Source organism: Xenopus laevis, chromosome 9_10S, assembly GCF_017654675.1.
Source record: "Xenopus laevis strain J_2021 chromosome 9_10S, Xenopus_laevis_v10.1, whole genome shotgun sequence".
NCBI lineage: Eukaryota > Metazoa > Chordata > Amphibia > Anura > Pipidae > Xenopus > Xenopus laevis.
The window spans coordinates 114887413-114907745 of NC_054388.1; the positions used below are offsets into that span (position 1 = coordinate 114887413).

The following is a 20333-nucleotide window of genomic DNA, read 5'->3' on the forward strand; positions in this document are numbered from 1 at the left end:
CGTAAATGCAGAGCAGGGTTTGATTCCTTCTGCCAACCACAAAGGCAGCTTCCAATAGGGGCCAATCACGTGATAAGGCAGGCGGGCCATTATAAGGACCAATTTTGCCATGAGTTAATGGTGCCAATCACAACTAATACTGCTGGGCCAATGGGTGCCATTTGGGAAGCATGCCAATTTAGTCTGAATGTAGGATCCAGATAGTACATATCTCTTGTATAGGGTCTCGGGGGGGGCAATTATGTGTATTGTGATACAAGGGGTTCACGCAAAGTGAAACAGGAGAAATTTGCCCATCACTACGACGATTTAGGTGGTAGGGCCGCAGCCTGTGCCAATTCACAACACTCTTCTGAATGCCTTGTCTCTATAACAATTATATCTGGCTGGATAGTGCTGGATAGAATAGATTGCATCCAGTGGGATATCACCTTGATTGGGATCACATCCCCTAACAGTTCCCTGGTCACTTGGGTAACAAAATAAAGTTGTTTGGGAGGCTTTCTGTTCCTCCCCACCGACTGTACTGGGGGGTAACAGAGTCTTTTGGACCTACAGTACCAAGTACCCCAGGAAATGACATAAATGCTGTGCACGTACCCTCGGTGCTTCATTGTATCGTTCTTCAAATTCCCTGATATCAGCATAATCTTTTATCAATGCCAATTCCTGATAAACAAGGTCATCAAGCCAGTCCCTCCTTTCCACTTTGTCGTTCATTTCTATATAAAAGAAGTGCCGTTCATAGAGGATATAGAATTCCTTCTCTGGTTACCCACATAGGTGTCGTTTTTATATTGTCAATTGTACACCTGTTCATATTGCTCCCTATTTATTTGTACATAATCTACTACAAATGACATTGCATTTTACAGTACATTGCACTATATTGAATATTACATATATATATTTATAGATATTGCATTTGCTGCTTCTTCCACTGCTGATTGGATGCTAAACAACATTTTGTTACCCTGTATTTATACATGTGTAATGACAATAAAGTTGTATCTAATGTCCCACCTGGTTAGTGCATGGTGGGCTGCAGTAAATATAGCGTTGGAGGGTGGTGCCTGGCAGGTGTAAGTGGCCAGAGGGGAATAGAACTGAAATATTAGTAATACTGCTCCTCTCCTTAACTGCTCCCTTACCAACTGGGCAACATGGAGACACTTCTTACGCTAAAAGAAATTCAGGTTTGCTGGAAAAACATAAGGGACTGTTGTTGGTGGGAGGAGACTCTCCATCCAGCCAAAAATTTACATCTACGCAGATAAGACATACTTTCCTGCTTCCGTCATTTTCTAAAAGACAGCAAGTGGTTTTTAAAATTAATATATTGTGTTCCCATCCATAAAATTTATGTTTTTCATGCCATGTCTTTCATCGTTATTCGCAGTTTGCCAGTTAGTAAAAAGCTTCATATATAAAGTCATATGAAAAAGTTTAGGAACCCCTAACAGCCTGCATAAAAATGTTCTCAATTTTCAACAAAAAAGATAACAGTGGTATGACTTTCATTTCCCAGGAACATCTGAATACTGGGGTGTTTTCTGAACAAAGATTTTTAGTGAAGGAGTATTCAGTTGTATGAAATGTGAAAAACTGGCTGTGCAAAAATGTGGGTACCCTTGTAATTTTGAATGCATGTAACTGCTCAATACTGATTACTAGTGATGGGCGAATTTATTCGCCAGGCGCGAATTCGCGGCGAATTCGCAGTAATAATTCGCCGGCGTCAAAAAAATTTTTTCCGAAAAACGGACGCCGGCGTCAAAAATGGGCGCCGGCGCCGTTTCGCAAATTTTTCACCGTTTCGCGAATTTCACGCGAAATTCGCGAATTTTACGGCGAAGCGAAACGGCGCAAATTCGCCCATCACTACTGATTACTGGCAACACCAAATCGGTTGGATTAGCTCGTTAAGCCTTGAAAGTCATAGGCAAGTGTGTCCAATCACGAGAAAAGATATTTAAGGTGACCAATTTGTGCTTCTGTGTGACTCTCCCCTGAAGAGTGACAGCATAGGATCCGCAAAGCAACTCTCAAAAGATCTGAAAACAACAGCATCTCAGAGGTTTATTAAACTGTCAGTTCCAACTGTAAGGAATGGAATGAGGAAATGGAAGGCCACAGGCACAGTTGCTGTAAAACCCAGGTCTGGCAGGCCTAGAAAAGGAGCAGCATATGCGGAGGATTGTGAGAATGGTTACAGACAACCCAAAGATCACCTCCAAAGACCGGCAAGAACATCTTGCTGCAGATGCAGGTGTATCTGTACATCGTTCTACAGTATCAGAGATTGGATAGAGGAGGCGAGAGGGTATGGGGTCGAGGGAGCAGGTGGTGGGTTTTGAGCAGGTTAGAAGTTTACTAACTTCATCTAGTGAAGGAGTGTAAAGTGGATGTGAGTGGACTGCACGTTAGTTAGACGGTATGCTCAGTCTAATTGGATCAATTTTTCATTAAGAAATGAGCAAGATCTTGAGCAGTTATATTAATGGGTGGAGGGGGGCATAGGAGTGAGTTAAATGTGACATACAGTTGCTGTGGTTTAGAGGACAGAGTGGAGATTAAAGAAGAGAAGTATTGTTCTTTAGCTAATGATAAAGCTCGATTGTAGCAGGAGAGCATGGATTTGAAGTGGATGAAGTCAGGATCAGTTTGTGGCTTTCTCAACCATCGTTCAGCTGATCTACTACATCTTCTGAGGTACCGATGGTAGTAAAACAAAACAGAGGCGCCAAAAGGATAAAAATAGCTAAAAGCACTTAAAAACCCAATGGGTAATTCAGAGGAGGTAGTAATAAACTTACCTCCTCCAAGCAGACACCAACAAAAGTGGTAATTTTCAATAGTAGTTTATTCACAAAACTGTATTGCAACGCGTTTCGCAGGCATTTCCTGCTTCATCAGGCAATATGGAGCGGGAGCAAAAACCAACTAAAAAAATACAGAGACAGGCAAATTTATAAAATATTATTATATACAGCTGTTCAGATTATGGGTAAGTGTGCATACTAAGTGATGCCCTTGGGCCAAGGATATGGGAGGGAGGGGAAACAAGGGGAGGAGAAATAGTTCACAGCATGGGAAAACAAGTGCTGATGGACATGGGGGATAGGCTACTAGTATATATTATCTAAATTGGGAACCAAGTATCTTGGTGGGAGACATAATAGGGGACATACAATAGTAACATAATAAAGAATGTAACCTAAGGTATATTTAAAACCAGGGGATGTAGCACAGATGACTAAACCAACAAAAGAAATCAATGAAATTAAGATAAAGTGAAAAAAACTTACCAGTGTCTTTATATAAACACGCCAGGCGCCTCTGTGCTGCTTGAGGACGCCTGAGCGTGTTATATAGTGTGACTAATTAATGGGAAGTATGCGGGGGAAGGGAAAACAAGGGAAAGAGGAAAAATTCACAGCATGGGGAAGCAAATGCTGATGGATATGGGGAATAGGCTGCTGGTATATATTAGTCTAAATGAGAAACAAAGTATCTGGGTAGGAAACATAAAATTAAACTATGTGGGAGACATAAATTAGTGAACTAAGGTATATTTAAAACAAGGGGATGCAGCACAAATGACTAAAACAAGGGGGAATCAATAACTTTTAAGAAGGAATAGCTATAATCTTACCAGTGTCTTTGTATAAACACACCAGGCGCCTCTGTGCTGCTTGAGGATGCCTGGGCGTGTTATATCGTGTGACTAATTGGAGGAAAGCACTTGTTTTCCCATGCTGTGAACTATTTCTCCTCCCCTTGTTTCCCCTCCCTCCCATATCCTTGGCCCAAGGGCATCACTTAGTATGCACACTTACCCATAATCTGAACAGCTGTATATAATAATATTTTATAAATTTGCCTGTCTCTGTATTTTTTTAGTTGGTTTTTGCTCCCGCTCCATATTGCCTGATGAAGCAGGAAATGCCTGCGAAACGCGTTGCAATACAGTTTTGTGAATAAACTACTATTGAAAATTACCACTTTTGTTGGTGTCTGCTTGGAGGAGGTAAGTTTATTACTACCTCCTCTGAATTACCCATTGGGTTTTTAAGTGCTTTTAGCTATTTTTATCCTTTTGGCGCCTCTGTTTTGTTTTACTACCATATCGAGTCCACCCCGAGTGGAGGGGTATCATCCCCACTTTCTTCTTTTACAGAGAGCGACTTCTTATTCCTGAGTGGGGTCAGGATAATTTCCCCACTTGCCTATACAGTGGTTGCCTAGCGGTAACCCTGGTTTGTGAGTATTAACTTGTTTACTCTACCATTACTCCTTGTTAAAACATATTACACTATTGGGGCTCTTGGTGTTCCTTTTTGTCTCCAATTTTTCTGAGGTACCGAGTTAGACTAGGGTTGCCACCTTTTCTGCAAAAAATACCGGCCTTCCTATATATTCATCTTTATTCCCTATTAATAACACTGGGATATATTTATCTTTATTCCCTATTTATTCCCTGTTTGCTATAACTGCAGTAAAGCACTGCGTATCTTGACAGCGCTATATAAATAAATGATGATGAAATCACTGACCTTCCTATATATTTATCTTTATTCCCTATTAATAACATTGGGATCACTGACCTTCCTATATATTTATCTTTATTCCCTATTAATAACATTGGGATCACTGACCTTCCTATATATTTATCTTTATTCCCTATTAATAACATTGGGATCACTGACCTTCCTATATATTTATCTTTATTCCCTATTAATAACATTGGGATCACTGACCTTCCTATATATTTATCTTTATTCCCTATTAATAACATTGGGATCACTGACCTTCCTATATATTTATCTTTATTCCCTATTAATAACATTGGCATCACTGACCTTCCTATATATTTATCTTTATTCCCTATTAATAACATTGGCATCACTGACCTTCCTATATATTTCTCTTTATTCCCTATTAATAACATTGGGATCACTGACCTTCCTATATATTTCTCTTTATTCCCTATTAATAACATTGGGATCACTGACCTTCCTATATATTTATCTTTATTCCCTATTAATAACATTGGGATCACTGACCTTCCTATATATTTATCTTTATTCCCTATTAATAACATTGGGATCACTGACCTTCCTCTATATTTCTCTTTATTCCCTATTAATAACATTGGGATCACTGACCTTCCTATATATTTCTCTTTATTCCCTATTAATAACATTGGGATCACTGACCTTCCTATATATTTATCTTTATTCCCTATTAATAACATTGGGATCACTGGCCTTCCTATATATTTATCTTTATTCCCTATTAATAACATTGGGATCACTGACCTTCCTATATATTTATCTTTATTCCCTATTAATAACATTGGGATCACTGACCTTCCTATATATTTATCTTTATTCCCTATTAATAACATTGGGATCACTGACCTTCCTATATATTTATCTTTATTCCCTATTAATAACATTGGGATCACTAACCTTCCTATATATTTATCTTTATTCCCTATTAATAACATTGGGATCACTGGCCTTCCTATATATTTATCTTTATTCCCTATTAATAACATTGGGATCGCTGACCTTCCTATATATTTATCTTTATTCCCTATTAATAACATTGGGATCGCTGACCTTCCTATATATTTATCTTTATTCCCTATTAATAACATTGGGATCACTGACCTTCCTATATATTTATCTTTATTCCCTATTAATAACATTGGGATCACTGACCTTCCTATATATTTATCTTTATTCCCTATTAATAACATTGGGATCACTGACCTTCCTATATATTTATCTTTATTCCCTATTAATAACATTGGGATCACTGGCCTTCCTATATATTTATCTTTATTCCCTATTAATAACATTGGGATCACTGACCTTCCTATATAGTTATCTTTATTCCCTATTAATAACATTGGGATCACTGACCTTCCTATATATTTATCTTTATTCCCTATTAATAACATTGGGATCACTGACCTTCCTATATATTTATCTTTATTCCGTATTAATAACATTGGGATCAACCATCATTTTTACTGGTCAGTCCGATTAAATGCCAGCCATGTGGCAACCCTATGTGTTACACCAGTGTGCCAGGGTTGGGGTTTAGCTGGTCGGCTGTGCTGGGTGGTAGAAGGTGCAAGGGAGTCAAGAGCAGTTGAAAGAGAATCGTTGTAGAGAGAAGCTGCCTTATTTGGACAGGAATGATTGTTAATATGAGAGATGGATTGTGCTGATACTGTTGATAATTGTTGTGGATCAAATGTGTTAAAACACAGACAGGGACCAGAGAACATCTATAGGGAGCTCCAATAAAGGGGCTATTTTTAAAGATAATATTAATTTGTAGCACCAGGTAAAAGCTACACCATATATTACTTATAATTGCCTACAAAATTAGGGTTTTTCATGTATCCTATATGTCTCCTAAATCTGCCATAGCTCTCCTGCTTTATTCTCTCATCCTACAAATATGAAACTGTTTGAAAAATTGTTCAATTAAAAGAATTGTTTACATTTTTATAATTTAGAGAGAGATATTCTGAGACAATTTGGAATTGGTTTTCATTTTTTAATTATCTGTGTTTTTTTTTTAGTTATTTAGCTTTTTATTCAGCAGTTTCAGCAGTTTGGTTGCTAATGTCCAAATTACCCCAGCAACCGGGCATTGATTTGAATTAGATACTGGAATAAGAGAGGGCCTGAATAGTAATAAAAAGTAGCAATAACATTACATTTTGTAGCCTTAGGTGGGGTCAGTGACCCCTATTGAACGCTGGTAAGAGTCAGAAGAAGAATGCAAATAATTTGATAAATAATGAAGACCAAATGAATGGTTGCTTATTAAAAGATAACTGAAGTACCCCTATAAAGCCTGTGTAATGCTATTTAGACAATGGGGTACCTCTTGCTCCCCAAAACTGGACATTTCCTGACTAAACTGGATTTTGCTCAGTTGCAACTTCTTCCAAGTCCTGCTAGATCGCTGGTTACATGGATTCCTGCCTCGCTGTACTCACTTGTAAGCTCTTTGGCTCTCACCTATGTAATCAATTACTGCTCCTGATCTGCTGTGTGTGCAGTCACAATCCACTCCCAGGCACATGTTAAATCTTAACCCCACACACATCAGTTGCAGCTATTGCTGAGGGGTTGCCATAGTTACTAGTTTTTGTGCTGCTAATAAGTCCTCCTGTTTCCTGAGAAGACACGTTTTTTTTTACATTTCCATAACAGTTATAGTTTACAGTTATATAAAGTTATATTTACACTTACACAACAGTCTGTGAGTTTTCCCTCTGTCCCTAACTCTTTGTCCCTCCCTTGTGCTTTCTAATCCAATCATTCTTCTCTGCTGCTCTCTGTACCGCCCACATTCCACTCCCAGCCAATGAGCAAGTGTCCCAGCTCCTCTCCCTCTCGTCACTTCCTCCAGCAGAGCCACAACACTGTAGGAAACCAGTGAGGTGAGTAAGGGATCAGCAGCAGCAGCAGCAGCTCCAGGCAGCACAAGTGAATTGCTATTTGTGAGCAAGTCCTGCAGCCTGAGGGGATGATACAGACTGGAGCTGTGTGGGGGGCAGCTATACATACTGGGGAGCAGGTAGGGAGAGTGGGGGAATAGTAGGGATAACAATAGGCTGAGTCTGTGGTGACATAAGGGGGAGGCTTGGGGGATGGGAGGGGGGATTGGGGCACATTGAGGCCAATAGAAATGGAAGGGAAGGACATTACTGCAGTTTATATATGATTAATAATTTTTGGGGGCAAAACAATCCCATTGGGTTATATTAATGTTTAAAGGAACAGTTCAGTGTAAAAATTAAAACTGGGTAAATAGTCTGTGCAAAATAAAAACAATGTATCTAATATAGTTAGTTAGAATGTAATGTATAAAGGCTGGAGTGAGTGGATGTGTAACATAATAGCCAGAATACTTCCTGCTTTTCAGCTCTCTAACTCTGAGTTAGTCAGTGACTATAAGGGGGGCCACATGGGACATAACTGTTCAGTGAGTTTGTAATTGATCCTCAGCATTCAGCTCAGATTCAAAAGCAACAGATATGACCCATGTGCCCCCCCCCCTCAAGTCTCTGATTGGTTACTGCCTGGTAGCCAGGGTAACCAGTCAGTGTAAACCAAGAGAGCTGAAAAGCAGGAAGTAGTGTTCTGGCTATTATGTTATACATCAAATCACTCCAGCCTTTATACTTTACATTTTTGGCTAACTAACTATATTAGATACATTTTTTATTTTGCACAGCCTGTCTATTTACCCAGTTTTTATTTTTACACTGAACAAAAAAATAAGAATGTACCAGTGTGTTATACTCCTTTAGATATATAAGAATTGTGCTTAAAAAAGTAGTGTTTCAGGCTGATTTATTGAATATTTCTGCAAAAACCCTAATAATCCCTCCCTTCTCTTCCACTTGCTGCTCCCTGAATTCCCAAGCTGTGCACTCGGCTCACTGCACTGTAGGACAGGAACCAATCAGCAGCTAGCAGGACCTGATAGGGAACTGAAGCCTGTCTGTGCTTGTGTGACTGCAGGGCTGTGATTGGCTGTCCCCGCAGGGACCATTAGGACACGCCCACCCCTCATTTGAAACACAGACAGGGACCAGAGAACATCTATAGGGAGCTCCAATAAAGGGGCTATTTTTAAAGATAATACTAATTTTAGCTCCATATTAAAAACAACACCATAAATTACTTATTGCCTACAAAGTTAGTGTTTTTTCATTTATCCTATGTCTCCTTTAAATGCTTTTTTAAGTGGACTTAAGGTGTGGCCATCCCAGTTACAGAAAGATCCCTTAACCGGAAGACCCCAGGTCCATAGCTTTATGAATAACAGTTCCCATACCTGTACTGCTCCTGTTCTTAAAGGAGACATATTGTGTAAATAAGTGCCCGTGTATTATGCTCCTCTAGATCTAGAAGGAATGTGCAGAGAAAAGTATATTGTTTAAGTTTCTTTTTAAAAAATTTCCCCTACAAATCCTACTAGTCCCACCCATCTGCTCCACTTCTTGCTGGCTGTATACCCAGCTACAAGTTTAGTCTTTGCAGTTTCTCTCTCATATAAAAGCTAATAACGAGACAGGATCAAGCCCATGATTAAGACCAATGATCTTGTGAAATAACCATGTAGGGAGGTTCCAGCCTATGAAAAATATGACCAGAGCTTAATAGTTAGGACCACTATATGAGTGGTAGGTGTGGGCCCCTGTAAATGTTTTGGGAGATATTGCTGGGAATAATCCTGTATAGAAATGTGTAAGTGCTTAATTCCAGGGTCACTTCCAGGTCAGTCCCTCCCACGAGGAGCCAATGGGAATGTGGGAGGAAGCGAGTGACACAGGGATGAAGGGGAAGAAGAAGAAGAAGGATAAAAATGAGGAGGAGGAGGAGCGGGGGAAGAAGGAGAGAATGGTGAATCTGACACTGGAGATGATCTATCTGCTGACTGGAGAGGTGAGGGGCACTGTGACTGGCACACTGACAAGAGACTGTCTGTCTGTACAAAGGGGGTCTCTCTGCAGCTCAAACACCATTCTCTCTTCCTTTCAATATTTAGCACTACATCCCTAGGAAGAAGTCAGATGATGGGGGGGCCCTGCATGCCCCTGGCTCCGTCATACAGAAGGAAAATAACAAGAATGACAAGAAGATCCTGGAACTCATGTCCAACATCATCCAGCTGCTGACTGGAGAGGTGGGTACAGCGGCCCCTTATTGTTTAGTAACAGTGGATGATAATCCCTTTCTCTGGCTGGGGGATGACTGGAACATTGTGTGTGACAGGTTGCCATAAGGACTCATCATGTTTCCATCTATTTTTCCTTGGACGAGTGGGACTATATAAAAGGAAACAAGGACCTTTATGAGGAAGGGATGAAGGAGGAGCCACAGCAGCTCCACCCACTGGGTGAGTAATTGTTGCTTTTTATCATATGCAGATCACAGAATCTATTCAAGATGATTGGTCGGTTCAGCGATACCTGGAAGAATGTTATTCATCTCTTTATACCCAGTTAATAGCAAGTGGCACAGACACTGAGATAGCATACTGATCTTTTTTTAATCATTTATGCTCTATTAAAGGAGAAACAAACCCTAAAGTAAAAAAACCCAGGTTAGTGCCAAACACACACACACTTATTTTAACAATACACACTTATATTCATACTACACACACACACATTCATACTACACACACACATACATACAATTTTGGAAGATCATGGGGTTTCACACATTCACACGCACACAACATGCAATTTGCCAATTGTACACACCTACAAACACTAATTTGTCTCTTATATCGCATCGTCTGTTTTTATGCCTGAAAAACTAATTGCCACTGTGAATAGCGTATTCGCTAATTGCACTGTGCAATACCTTTTGTATGTTATGTTTGTGTTTATATCACAATTTCAGTGATTTTGGTGCATTTTTAGCCATTTTATTGCATTTAGGTTTGGCGTAGGTGTGGTTAGCTTATTTCTGTCCGTAAAACCTATTTGGCCATACTAAAATATTCAAACTGTGATTCTGACTGCTAATTATACTAGGCGGGAAAAAAAAAGTATTGATTTTTGTGGTTTTGTTGGATTTTAGTGATTTTATACCATCTCGCTTTGTTCTTTACTTCGTTGTGCCCATGGACATTTTGTCTGCTATATATCCATTTTGGTGTCTCTAAATGCCAGATACTTTGGTAAACCTATGCACAGTGGGCACCAAACTATTCAGTGGACCCCTGGCAATCATATTCAGGGTGTTTTTTATTGGTACCTAATACAGTGTGGGAAATACAGAGCAGCAAATTAAAACCTTGATTTTTCAGAATTTTGATACATTTTTATTAAAACCGCTGTGTTCAGACAAGCTTTGATGTTGGGTAGAGAGACCTAGTTACCCATTTTGGAATTCGCAGTATGTTTACTTTTCAAAAATATATGGTTTTCTGGGGTAAACCTACTGTTTCAGGATTTTTTGGCCTTGGAATCTAAAGTATGCCTTTTTATGCCATAGTGCTTTCTAAATTTGGTAATATACTGCCGGGAGTTTTTGCTGTACAAAAGTCCTAACTCTCCCTAATACTATACATATCTGGTATTGGCACGTTCGAAAGACATAAGGCTTTCCAAATCAGTTGGATTTTCATTCATTCAGTTTTTCCTGTATAAACAAATGTATAGTTTTCCTAGGTTTCCCCTTAGAAAATGCCCCTAAAGTGAGCGAACACAAAATGATTCAAAAACGGCCGGCATTTTGCCTAACCAAAATGTCAAATCCTGACCTTTCAAAATATAATAGAATTTTTGTCCTGACCTTTCAAAATATAATAGAATTTTTGCGTAGTATAAGATTTCCACAGGAAACCTTATATTTTTTTGAAGGGGCATGTCCTGATGAGTCCAAAATGGATCTGTATCCGGGCTTGATTGTACAGAAAATCTTTCATGGCGGTAAACGCTAGTGAAAGAAGGGTAAACTGCAGCAGACGCATTACTTCTACAAGGCTGTCTCTGTTCTGAGCCCTTGGGGTAAGTTCCACGTCTTGCTGCTCTGCTTGTTACCTAGGATTGGTCCCTAACCAGTGGTCTACGAGAAACATGTTGCTCAGCAACCCATTGGATGTTGCTCCAAGTGGCCTCAAAGCAAGTGTTTAATTTTGAATTCCTGGCTTTGAGTTTTGGTTGGACCAATAGCAAATTACAGCCCATACTTAGCACCCCTGGAACTTTTTGCATGCTTATGTTGCTCTCCAACTTTTTTCAACATTTGAATGTGGTTCACCGGTCAAAAAAAAAACCCTGAGCTTCAACATGACCAGACTTCAGTCCATGTCCCCAGTGTTGTATTGTCCCCAAGGACAGATTATCTCACTGTGTTATATCTCCTCTATCTAAACTGGATTTTTCTATCCCTCCACAATAAATCAGAGTTGTTTGTCATATCCTGTTAATTACTGTAGTGCCCATCCTATAAGGCTAGGGCCACAAGACACACATTCTCCTACGTTTCTCGGCAGGACAAGGTCCATGTCGTATGGCCATAGCCTAACTCTATTTGCTTATTGTTAGTAATAGTATGTACTTTTTATTTCAATTAGATGTGTCTGTGTGTGCCAGGTCACACCTTATGGCAACCGGCCTCACACAATGTTCAGCCATAAATAATTCTCTCTCTTCTCTGTTCTTCTCTTTAGCAGTCTGTGAATATAAAGATGAGAGCAATGTTACAGCACATATGGAAGCAACATTAGGCTGTAATAATGATGGAAATCTCACTAAAATGTCTCCAGTGGAACAGCCTCCACCAGCCAATGGGATTAAAGAGGAAGTGGCTTCATGTGAAGAGATAAACCAATCAGATTGCAGCATTAATCCATTTACGGAACAGATACAGGGAACGGATACACCTACTCCTATCATGGGATGCAGCCACTTTAAAACGAAGGTTAATAAATATGATATAAATTCATATTGGTCCCCAGATGAATCTGGCATAACAAAAAGTACATTACACAGTAAAGACAGCTGCAATGAGGGCCATAAACATCTTAGCCATAAGAGTGATTATAATAAACATCAAAATCCCCACAAAAGACAGAAATCTTTTTCTTGTTCTAAATGTGGGAAATGTTTCTCAAATCTAACTTCCCTTCATTGCCATCAAAAGACTCACAAGGGAAAGAAACTTTTATGTTTGAAATGTGGGAAATGTTTTGCCACCTCATCAAAACTTATTATTCATCGACAAACCCATATGGACAAAAAGCATTTTTCTTGTTCTGAATGTAGGATATGTTTTTCAAAGCAATCTAGCCTTGCTCGTCATCAAATTACTCACACAGAAGAGAAACCATTAGCGTCTTCTGAATGTGGGAAATGTTTTGCCTCTTTGTCAGAACTTACTGTCCATCAGAGAACCAACACAGGAGAGAAACATGATTTTTGTTCTGAATGTGGGAAATGTTTTGCCACTTCATCACAACTTATTGCCCATCAACAACAAGCCCACATAGAGGTAAAACCATTTTCCTGTACTAAGTGTGGCAAATGTTTTTCATATCGATCTCGTCTTGTTCGTCATCAAAGGACTCACACAGGAGTGAAACCTTATTCTTGTTCTGAGTGTGGGAAATGTTTTGCCTCTTCATCACATCTTATTGGCCATCGACAACAAGTCCACATGGAGGTAAAACCTTTTTCCTGTTCTGAGTGTGGGAAATATTTTTTATATCAATCTCAGCTGGTTCGTCATCAAAGGACCCACACAGGAGAGAAACCTTATTCTTGTTCTGAGTGTGGGAAATGTTTTGCCACTTCATCACAACTTATGGCCCATCAACAACAAGTCCACATAGAGGTAAAACCTTTTTCCTGTTCTGAGTGTGGGAAATATTTTTTATATCGAGCTCATCTTGTTCGTCATCAAAGGACTCACACAGGAGAGAAACCTGATTTTTGTTTTGAATGTGGGAAATGTTTTGCCACTTCATTGCAACTTATTGCCCATCAACAACAAGTCCACATGGAGGTAAAACAATTTTCCTGTTCTGAGTGTGGCAAAAGTTTTTTATATCGATCTCATCTTGTTCGTCATCAAAGGACTCACACAGGAGTTAAACCTTATTCTTGTTCTGAGTGTGGGAAATGTTTTGCCTCTTCATCACAACTTATTGGCCATCAACAACAAGTCCACATAGAGGTAAAACCTTTTTCCTGTTCTGAGTGTGGGAAATGTTTTTTATATCGATCTCAGCTTGTTCGTCATCAAAGGACTCACACAGGAGAGAAACCTTATTCTTGTTCTGAGTGTGGGAAATGTTTTGCCAATTCATCACAACTTATTGGCCATCAACAACAAGTCCACATGGAGGTAAAACCTTTTTCCTGTTCTGAGTGTGGGAAATGTTTTTTATATCGAGCTCATCTTGTTCGTCATCAAAGGACTCACACAGGAGAGAAACCTTTTCCTTGTTCTGAATGTGGGAAATGTTTTGCCTCTTCATCACAACTTATTGGCCATCGACAACAAGTCCACATGGGGGTAAAACCTTTTTCCTGTTCTGAGTGTGGGAAATGTTTTTTATATCAATCTCAGCTGGTTCGTCATCAAAGGACTCACACAGGAGAGAAACCTTTTCCTTGTTCTGATTGTGGGAAATGTTTTACAAATCAATCTAGCCTTACTCGTCATCAAATGATTCACACCGGAGAGAAACCTTGTTCATAATGAGAATTTTTTTTAAAACCGGTCTTGCCTTAAAGTTCTTTATAGAACCCACACTGGAGAGAAACCATTTTTCGGAATGTGGGAAATGTTTTAGAAATCAGCCAAACCTTTCTTTTGCATTGATTACATTTTAATCTGACTTTCAGTATTTACAGAGAGGAGAAACAACACTATACAGTTCATTACAGGGTGATCCTTAGACCTGTACAGTTTGGGATACAAAACTCCATAGATATCACTTTGGCCGGTGTGTTTTCTTAATGCTTTCACAGAGGATAACCTAATGGAGATAAAACCAGCTGGAAATGACTTGAAAGTTATATATGTTTTTACTATAAATCGGAATGGGGAAATAAATGTGTTTAACCCTTAAAGTGGCAGCAGAGTTTCCCATTTCATTTGCACTCCGTGCCATCCGTTTTTGAACATTTTGTGCTCTCTCACTTTAGGGGCATTTCCTGAGATGGATTTTTAATTTACCTAGGAAAACGATACATCATTTGTTTCAGGAGAACCTGAGCTTTCTAAAACTGCCAGAGTTTTTGTGTATTTTCAATTCTGGAACAAGATTTAGAGCTCTAGAAATTGCCATGTTTCATGTTATAGGGATTTATAACACAAAAATATTTTTATTTTACGCACAAAAATTCAACTGACTTGGAAAGCCTGAGGTGTCTTGAATGCACCAATACCAGATATGGACAGTTTTATGGAGATTCCTGACTTCTATAGATCTAAAAGCCCCAGCAATAAATGATCATATTTTCAAAACACTACCCAGAATATGGTGTACTTTTCGTTCGAAAACCAAAAAATCATGGAATGGTAGGTTTACCCCAGGAAACCATATATTTTTGAAAAATACACATTCTACCGAATCTAAAATTGGTAACCATGTCTTTCTACTTCGAAGTACCAAACATTAAAGCTTTTCTGAACTATTTCTATAAAAATTCTTAACTTTAATTTTGCAAGTGCACATCTCCCACATAGCATTAGGTACCAAAAAAAAAACACCCTAAATATAAATGCCAGGGGTCCATTGAACAGTTTGATGCCCATTGTGCACAGGATTACCAATTTAGCGCACACAAATTGTGGAAATCTGGAAGTCACTTCAAGTAAAATCAAAAATATATATGTTGATACATTCAGCTGAATCTAAAATGGGTACTCATGTCTTTCTTCTCCAAACTACTGAGTCGCAATACTTTCTCAAATGTCGGTTTTGGTGAAATACCCGAAACATCTATTTCTTGCATCTTATCTCCCTCATACTTCATTTGTATGAAGTAATGCCTGGGAGCTGAAACGATATTTCCACTTTGCTTATGGGTGGAAAAGATGTTGCAGTGATCTATGGAAAGCGAATTGCTACTATGGTGAAATCATTATGACAAACGACTTGTCGCGAAAGTCGCTTTTTAAAAAATTGGGGTGACTAATCTTGTCGACCGCTGCCCGTAAATCTGTTCATGGAGGGAGCTCCTGGTATGAGCAGCCATGTAAGTTAGAGTGCATGCACAAATGTGCTTCTGACATCACGTGCATACACACAATGAGCAAGTCACAGCATACGCTCATTATATGCATGCATGTGCCCCAACATGGCGGCTTGGACCAGGAGCTCCTTCCTGATGTGGGTGGCCTAGCACTGGTGGGGGGCAATTTAAAAAAATACTGTTACCCCCAACCCGAGTGCGGGCTCTATTGTGGGGATGATAGTTTGGCCCAACAGGTGCCCTTTAAAGGAGACATTTAGGATAAATGGAAAAAACCTAATTTTGTAGGCAATTATGAGTAATATATGGTGTTGCTTTTACATGGTGCTAAACATTAATATTATCTTTAAAATAGCCCCTTTATTGGAGCTCCCTATAGATGTTCTCTGGTCCCTGTCTGTGTTTTAAATGTGGGGTGGGCGTGTCCCTGCCAGAAGCACAGTAGGAGGGGGACAGCCAATCACAGCCCTGCAGTCACACAAGCACAGACAGGCTTCAGTTCCCTATCAGGTCCTTCTAGCTGCTGATTGGTTCCTGTCCTACAGTGCAGTGAGCTGAGTGCACAGCCTGGGAATTCAGGGAGCAGCAAGTGGAAGAGAAGGGAGGGATTATGTCTCCTATAAAGGAATTCTTCAGTATAAAAATAAAAACTATGTAAATAGAAAGGCTGTGCATAATAAAAAATGTTTCTAATATAGTTAGTTAGCCAAAAATGTAATGTATAAAGGCTGGAGTGATTTTATATATAACATGTCAGTCAGAACACTACTTCCTGCTTTTCAGCTCTCTTGGTTTACACTGACTGGTTACCTTGGTGACCAAGCAGTAACCAATGAGAGACTTGAGGGGGCCACATGGAACATATCTGTTGCTTTTGAATCTGAGCTGAATGCTGAGGATCAATTACAAACTCACTGAACAGTTATGTCCCATGTGGCCCCCCTTATAGTCACTGACTAACTCAGAGTTAGAGAGCTGAAAAGCAGGAAGTAGTGTTCTGGCTATTATGTTACACATCCACTCACTCCAGCCTTTATACATTACATTTTGTAGAGAAGGGAGGGATTATTAGGGTTTTTGTGGAAAATTCAATAAATCAGCCTGAATCAATACTTTTTTAAGCACAATTCTTTTATATCTAAATGAGTATAATACACTGGTACATTCTTATTTTTTACACAAAATGTCTCATTTAAGGTAGGTGCCTCCCAGTGTAATCTCACTATTGGCCACTGAGCTGGTGGTTCCTGGAGAGAAGATAAACACCTGTACAGGAACTGATGTGCAACCCTCTGATGCTGATGGACTGCTCTTAAAACTCTGTCCAGATTCTTCTACCCAGGCAGAATATTGTTTGCTCTTTCCACAAGGCTATTGATATTACTGTGGGAAACCTGTCCACTGTAGTGATCTGGTCCAGGAAAAGTATGGTGTGAATGGTCCACAGGAACTACCAAATGAGTACTATTGTATAAAACACAAGGTTGATACAACAAAAGTCTTCTGCAATATTGACTTGTCCTAGAAGGTGAAATGTGCCATTTTGTATGTGTATGTGAGTTGTGAAAGGTGACTCGTTGGAATACCTGTGAGGAGTAGGTTACAGTAATCAAGGTGGGAGATAATAGACTGAATAAGTGTTTTGGTTGATTCTGAACTGAGATTTGGTCGTATTCAGGCAATGCTGCGCAGCTGAATATAGTAGAAGAGTATTGGTTACTTTGGTGAGTGCAGTTTTAGTTGAGTGTGTTGGGCAGAAGCCAGATTGCAGGGGATCGAGAAGGGAGTTGTGAGTGCGATGCTGGATCAGGCGTTTGTAAATAAACCTTTCCAGTAATTTGGATGCGAATGGAAGAAGGGAAACTGGACAATAGTTAGCGAGAGCGTTTGGATCATGGGAAAGTTTTTTGAGGATAGGAGTGATTAGTGCTTGTTTCTCTAAAGATGGAAAAGTACCAGTAGAGAGTGAAAGGATAAATAGGTGGGAAAGTGCAGGAGAGAGTGTATCAGAGATTGGATAGAGGAGGCGAGAGGGTATGGGGTCGAGGGAGCAGGTGGTGGGTTTTGAGCAGGTTAGAAGTTTACTAACTTCATCTAGTGAAGGAGTGTAAAGTGGATGTGAGTGGACTGCACGTTAGTTAGACGGTATGCTCAGTCTAATTGGATCAATTTTTCATTAAGAAATGAGCAAGATCTTGAGCAGTTATATTAATGGGTGGAGGGGGGCATAGGAGTGAGTTAAATGTAACATACAGTTGCTGCGGTTTAGAGGACAGAGTGGAGATTAAAGAAGAGAAGTATTGTTCTTTAGCTAATGATAAAGCTCGATTGTAGCAGGAGAGCATGGATTTGAAGTGGATGAAGTCAGGATCAGTTTGTGGCTTTCTCCACCATCGTTCAGCTGATCTACTACATCTTCTGAGGTACCGTGTTAGACTAGGGTTGCCACCTTTTCTGCAAAAAATACCGGCCTTCCTATATATTCATCTTTATTCCCTATTAATAACACTGGGATATATTTATCTTTATTCCCTATTTATTCCCTGTTTGCTATAACTGCAGTAAAGCAATGCGTATCTTGACAGCGCTATATAAATAAATGATGATGAAATCACTGACCTTCCTATATATTTATCTTTATTCCCTATTAATAACATTGGGATCACTGACCTTCCTATATATTTATCTTTATTCCCTATTAATAACATTGGGATCACTGGCCTTCCTATATATTTATCTTTATTCCCTATTAATAACATTGGGATCACTGACCTTCCTATATATTTATCTTTATTCCCTATTAATAACATTGGGATCACTGACCTTCCTATATATTTATCTTTATTCCCTATTAATAACATTGGGATCACTGACCTTCCTATATATTTATCTTTATTCCCTATTAATAACATTGGGATCACTGGCCTTCCTATATATTTATCTTTATTCCCTATTAATAACATTGGGATCACTGACCTTCCTATATATTTATCTTTATTCCCTAATAATAACATTGGGATCAACCATCATTTTTACCGGTCAGTCCGATTAAATGCCAGCCATGTGGCAACCCTATGTGTTACACCAGTGTGCCAGGGTTGGGGTTTAGCTGGTCGGCTGTGCTGGGTGGTAGAAGGTGCAAGGGAGTCAAGAGCAGTTGAAAGAGAATCATTGTAGAGAGAAGCTGCCTTATTTGGACAGGAATGATTGTTAATATGAGAGATGGATTGTGCTGATACTGTTGATAATTGTTGTGGATCAAATGTGTTAAAACACAGACAGGGACCAGAGAACATCTATAGGGAGCTCCAATAAAGGGGCTATTTTTAATGATAATATTAATTTGTAGCACCAGGTAAAAGCTACACCATATATTACTTATAATTGCCTACAAAATTAGGGTTTTTTCATGTATCCTATATGTCTCCTAAATCTGCCATAGCTCTCCTGCTTTATTCTCTCATCCTACAAATATGAAAGTGTTTGAAAAATTGTTCAATTAAAAGAATTGTTTACATTTTTATAATTTAGAGAGGGATATTCTGAGACAATTTGGAATTGGTTTTCATTTTTTAATTATCTGTGTTTTTTTTTTAGTTATTTAGCTTTTTATTCAGCAGTTTCAGCAGTTTGGTTGCTAATGCCCAAATTACCCCAGCAACCGGGCATTGATTTGAATTAGATACTGGAATAAGAGAGGGCCTGAATAGTAATAAAAAGTAGCAATAACATTACATTTTGTAGCCTTAGGTGGGGTCAGTGACCCCTATTGAACGCTGGTAAGAGTCAGAAGAAGAATGCAAATAATTTGATAAATAATGAAGACCAAATGAATGGTTGCTTATTAAAAGATAACTGAAGTACCCCTATAAAGCCTGTGTAATGCTATTTAGACAATGGGGTACCTCTTGCTCCCCAAAACTGGACATTTCCTGACTAAACTGGATTTTGCTCAGTTGCAACTTCTTCCAAGTCCTGCTAGATCGCTGGTTACATGGATTCCTGCCTCGCTGTACTCACTTGTAAGCTCTTTGGCTCTCACCTATGTAATCAATTACTGCTCCTGATCTGCTGTGTGTGCAGTCACAATCCACTCCCAGGCACATGTTAAATGTTAACCCCACACACATCAGTTGCAGCTATTGCTGAGGGGTTGCCATAGTTACTAGTTTTTGTGCTGCTAATAAGTCCTCCTGTTTCCTGAGAAGACACGTTTTTTTTTACATTTCCATAACAGTTATAGTTTACAGTTATATAAAGTTATATTTACACTTACACAACAGTCTGTGAGTTTTCCCTCTGTCCCTAACTCTTTGTCCCTCCCTTGTGCTTCCTAATCCAATCATTCTTCTCTGCTGCTCTCTGTACCGCCCACATTCCACTCCCAGCCAATGAGCTTGCATCTCAGCTCCTCTCCCTATCGTCACTTCCTCCAGCAGAGCCACAACACTGTAGGAAACCGGTGAGGTGAGTAAGGGATCAGCAGCAGCAGCAGCTCCAGGCAGCACAAGTGAATTGCTATTTGTTAGCAAGTCCTGCAGCCTGAGGGGATGATACAGACTGGAGC

At 39.4% G+C, this 20333-nt stretch overlaps 2 protein-coding genes across 5 annotated transcripts in view; one reads left to right on the top strand and one right to left on the bottom strand.

The window, feature by feature from the left end:
• LOC108704196 (oocyte zinc finger protein XlCOF7.1-like) overlaps positions 1–15037 on the top strand; it is a 28483-nt gene extending 13446 nt beyond the window's left edge. Inside the window, 3 exon segments of the mRNA XM_041578129.1 lie at positions 9676–9729; positions 9819–9942; positions 12232–15037. Of these exon segments, the coding sequence (XP_041434063.1) occupies positions 9676–9729; positions 9819–9942; positions 12232–14264 (2211 nt within the window). The 3' untranslated portion in view covers positions 14265–15037.
• Positions 1–20333, bottom strand: part of XB5772961.L (Gastrula zinc finger protein XlCGF53.1 L homeolog) — a 579535-nt gene that overhangs the window by 394143 nt on the left and 165059 nt on the right. The gene's annotated exons all lie outside the window — the stretch shown is intronic.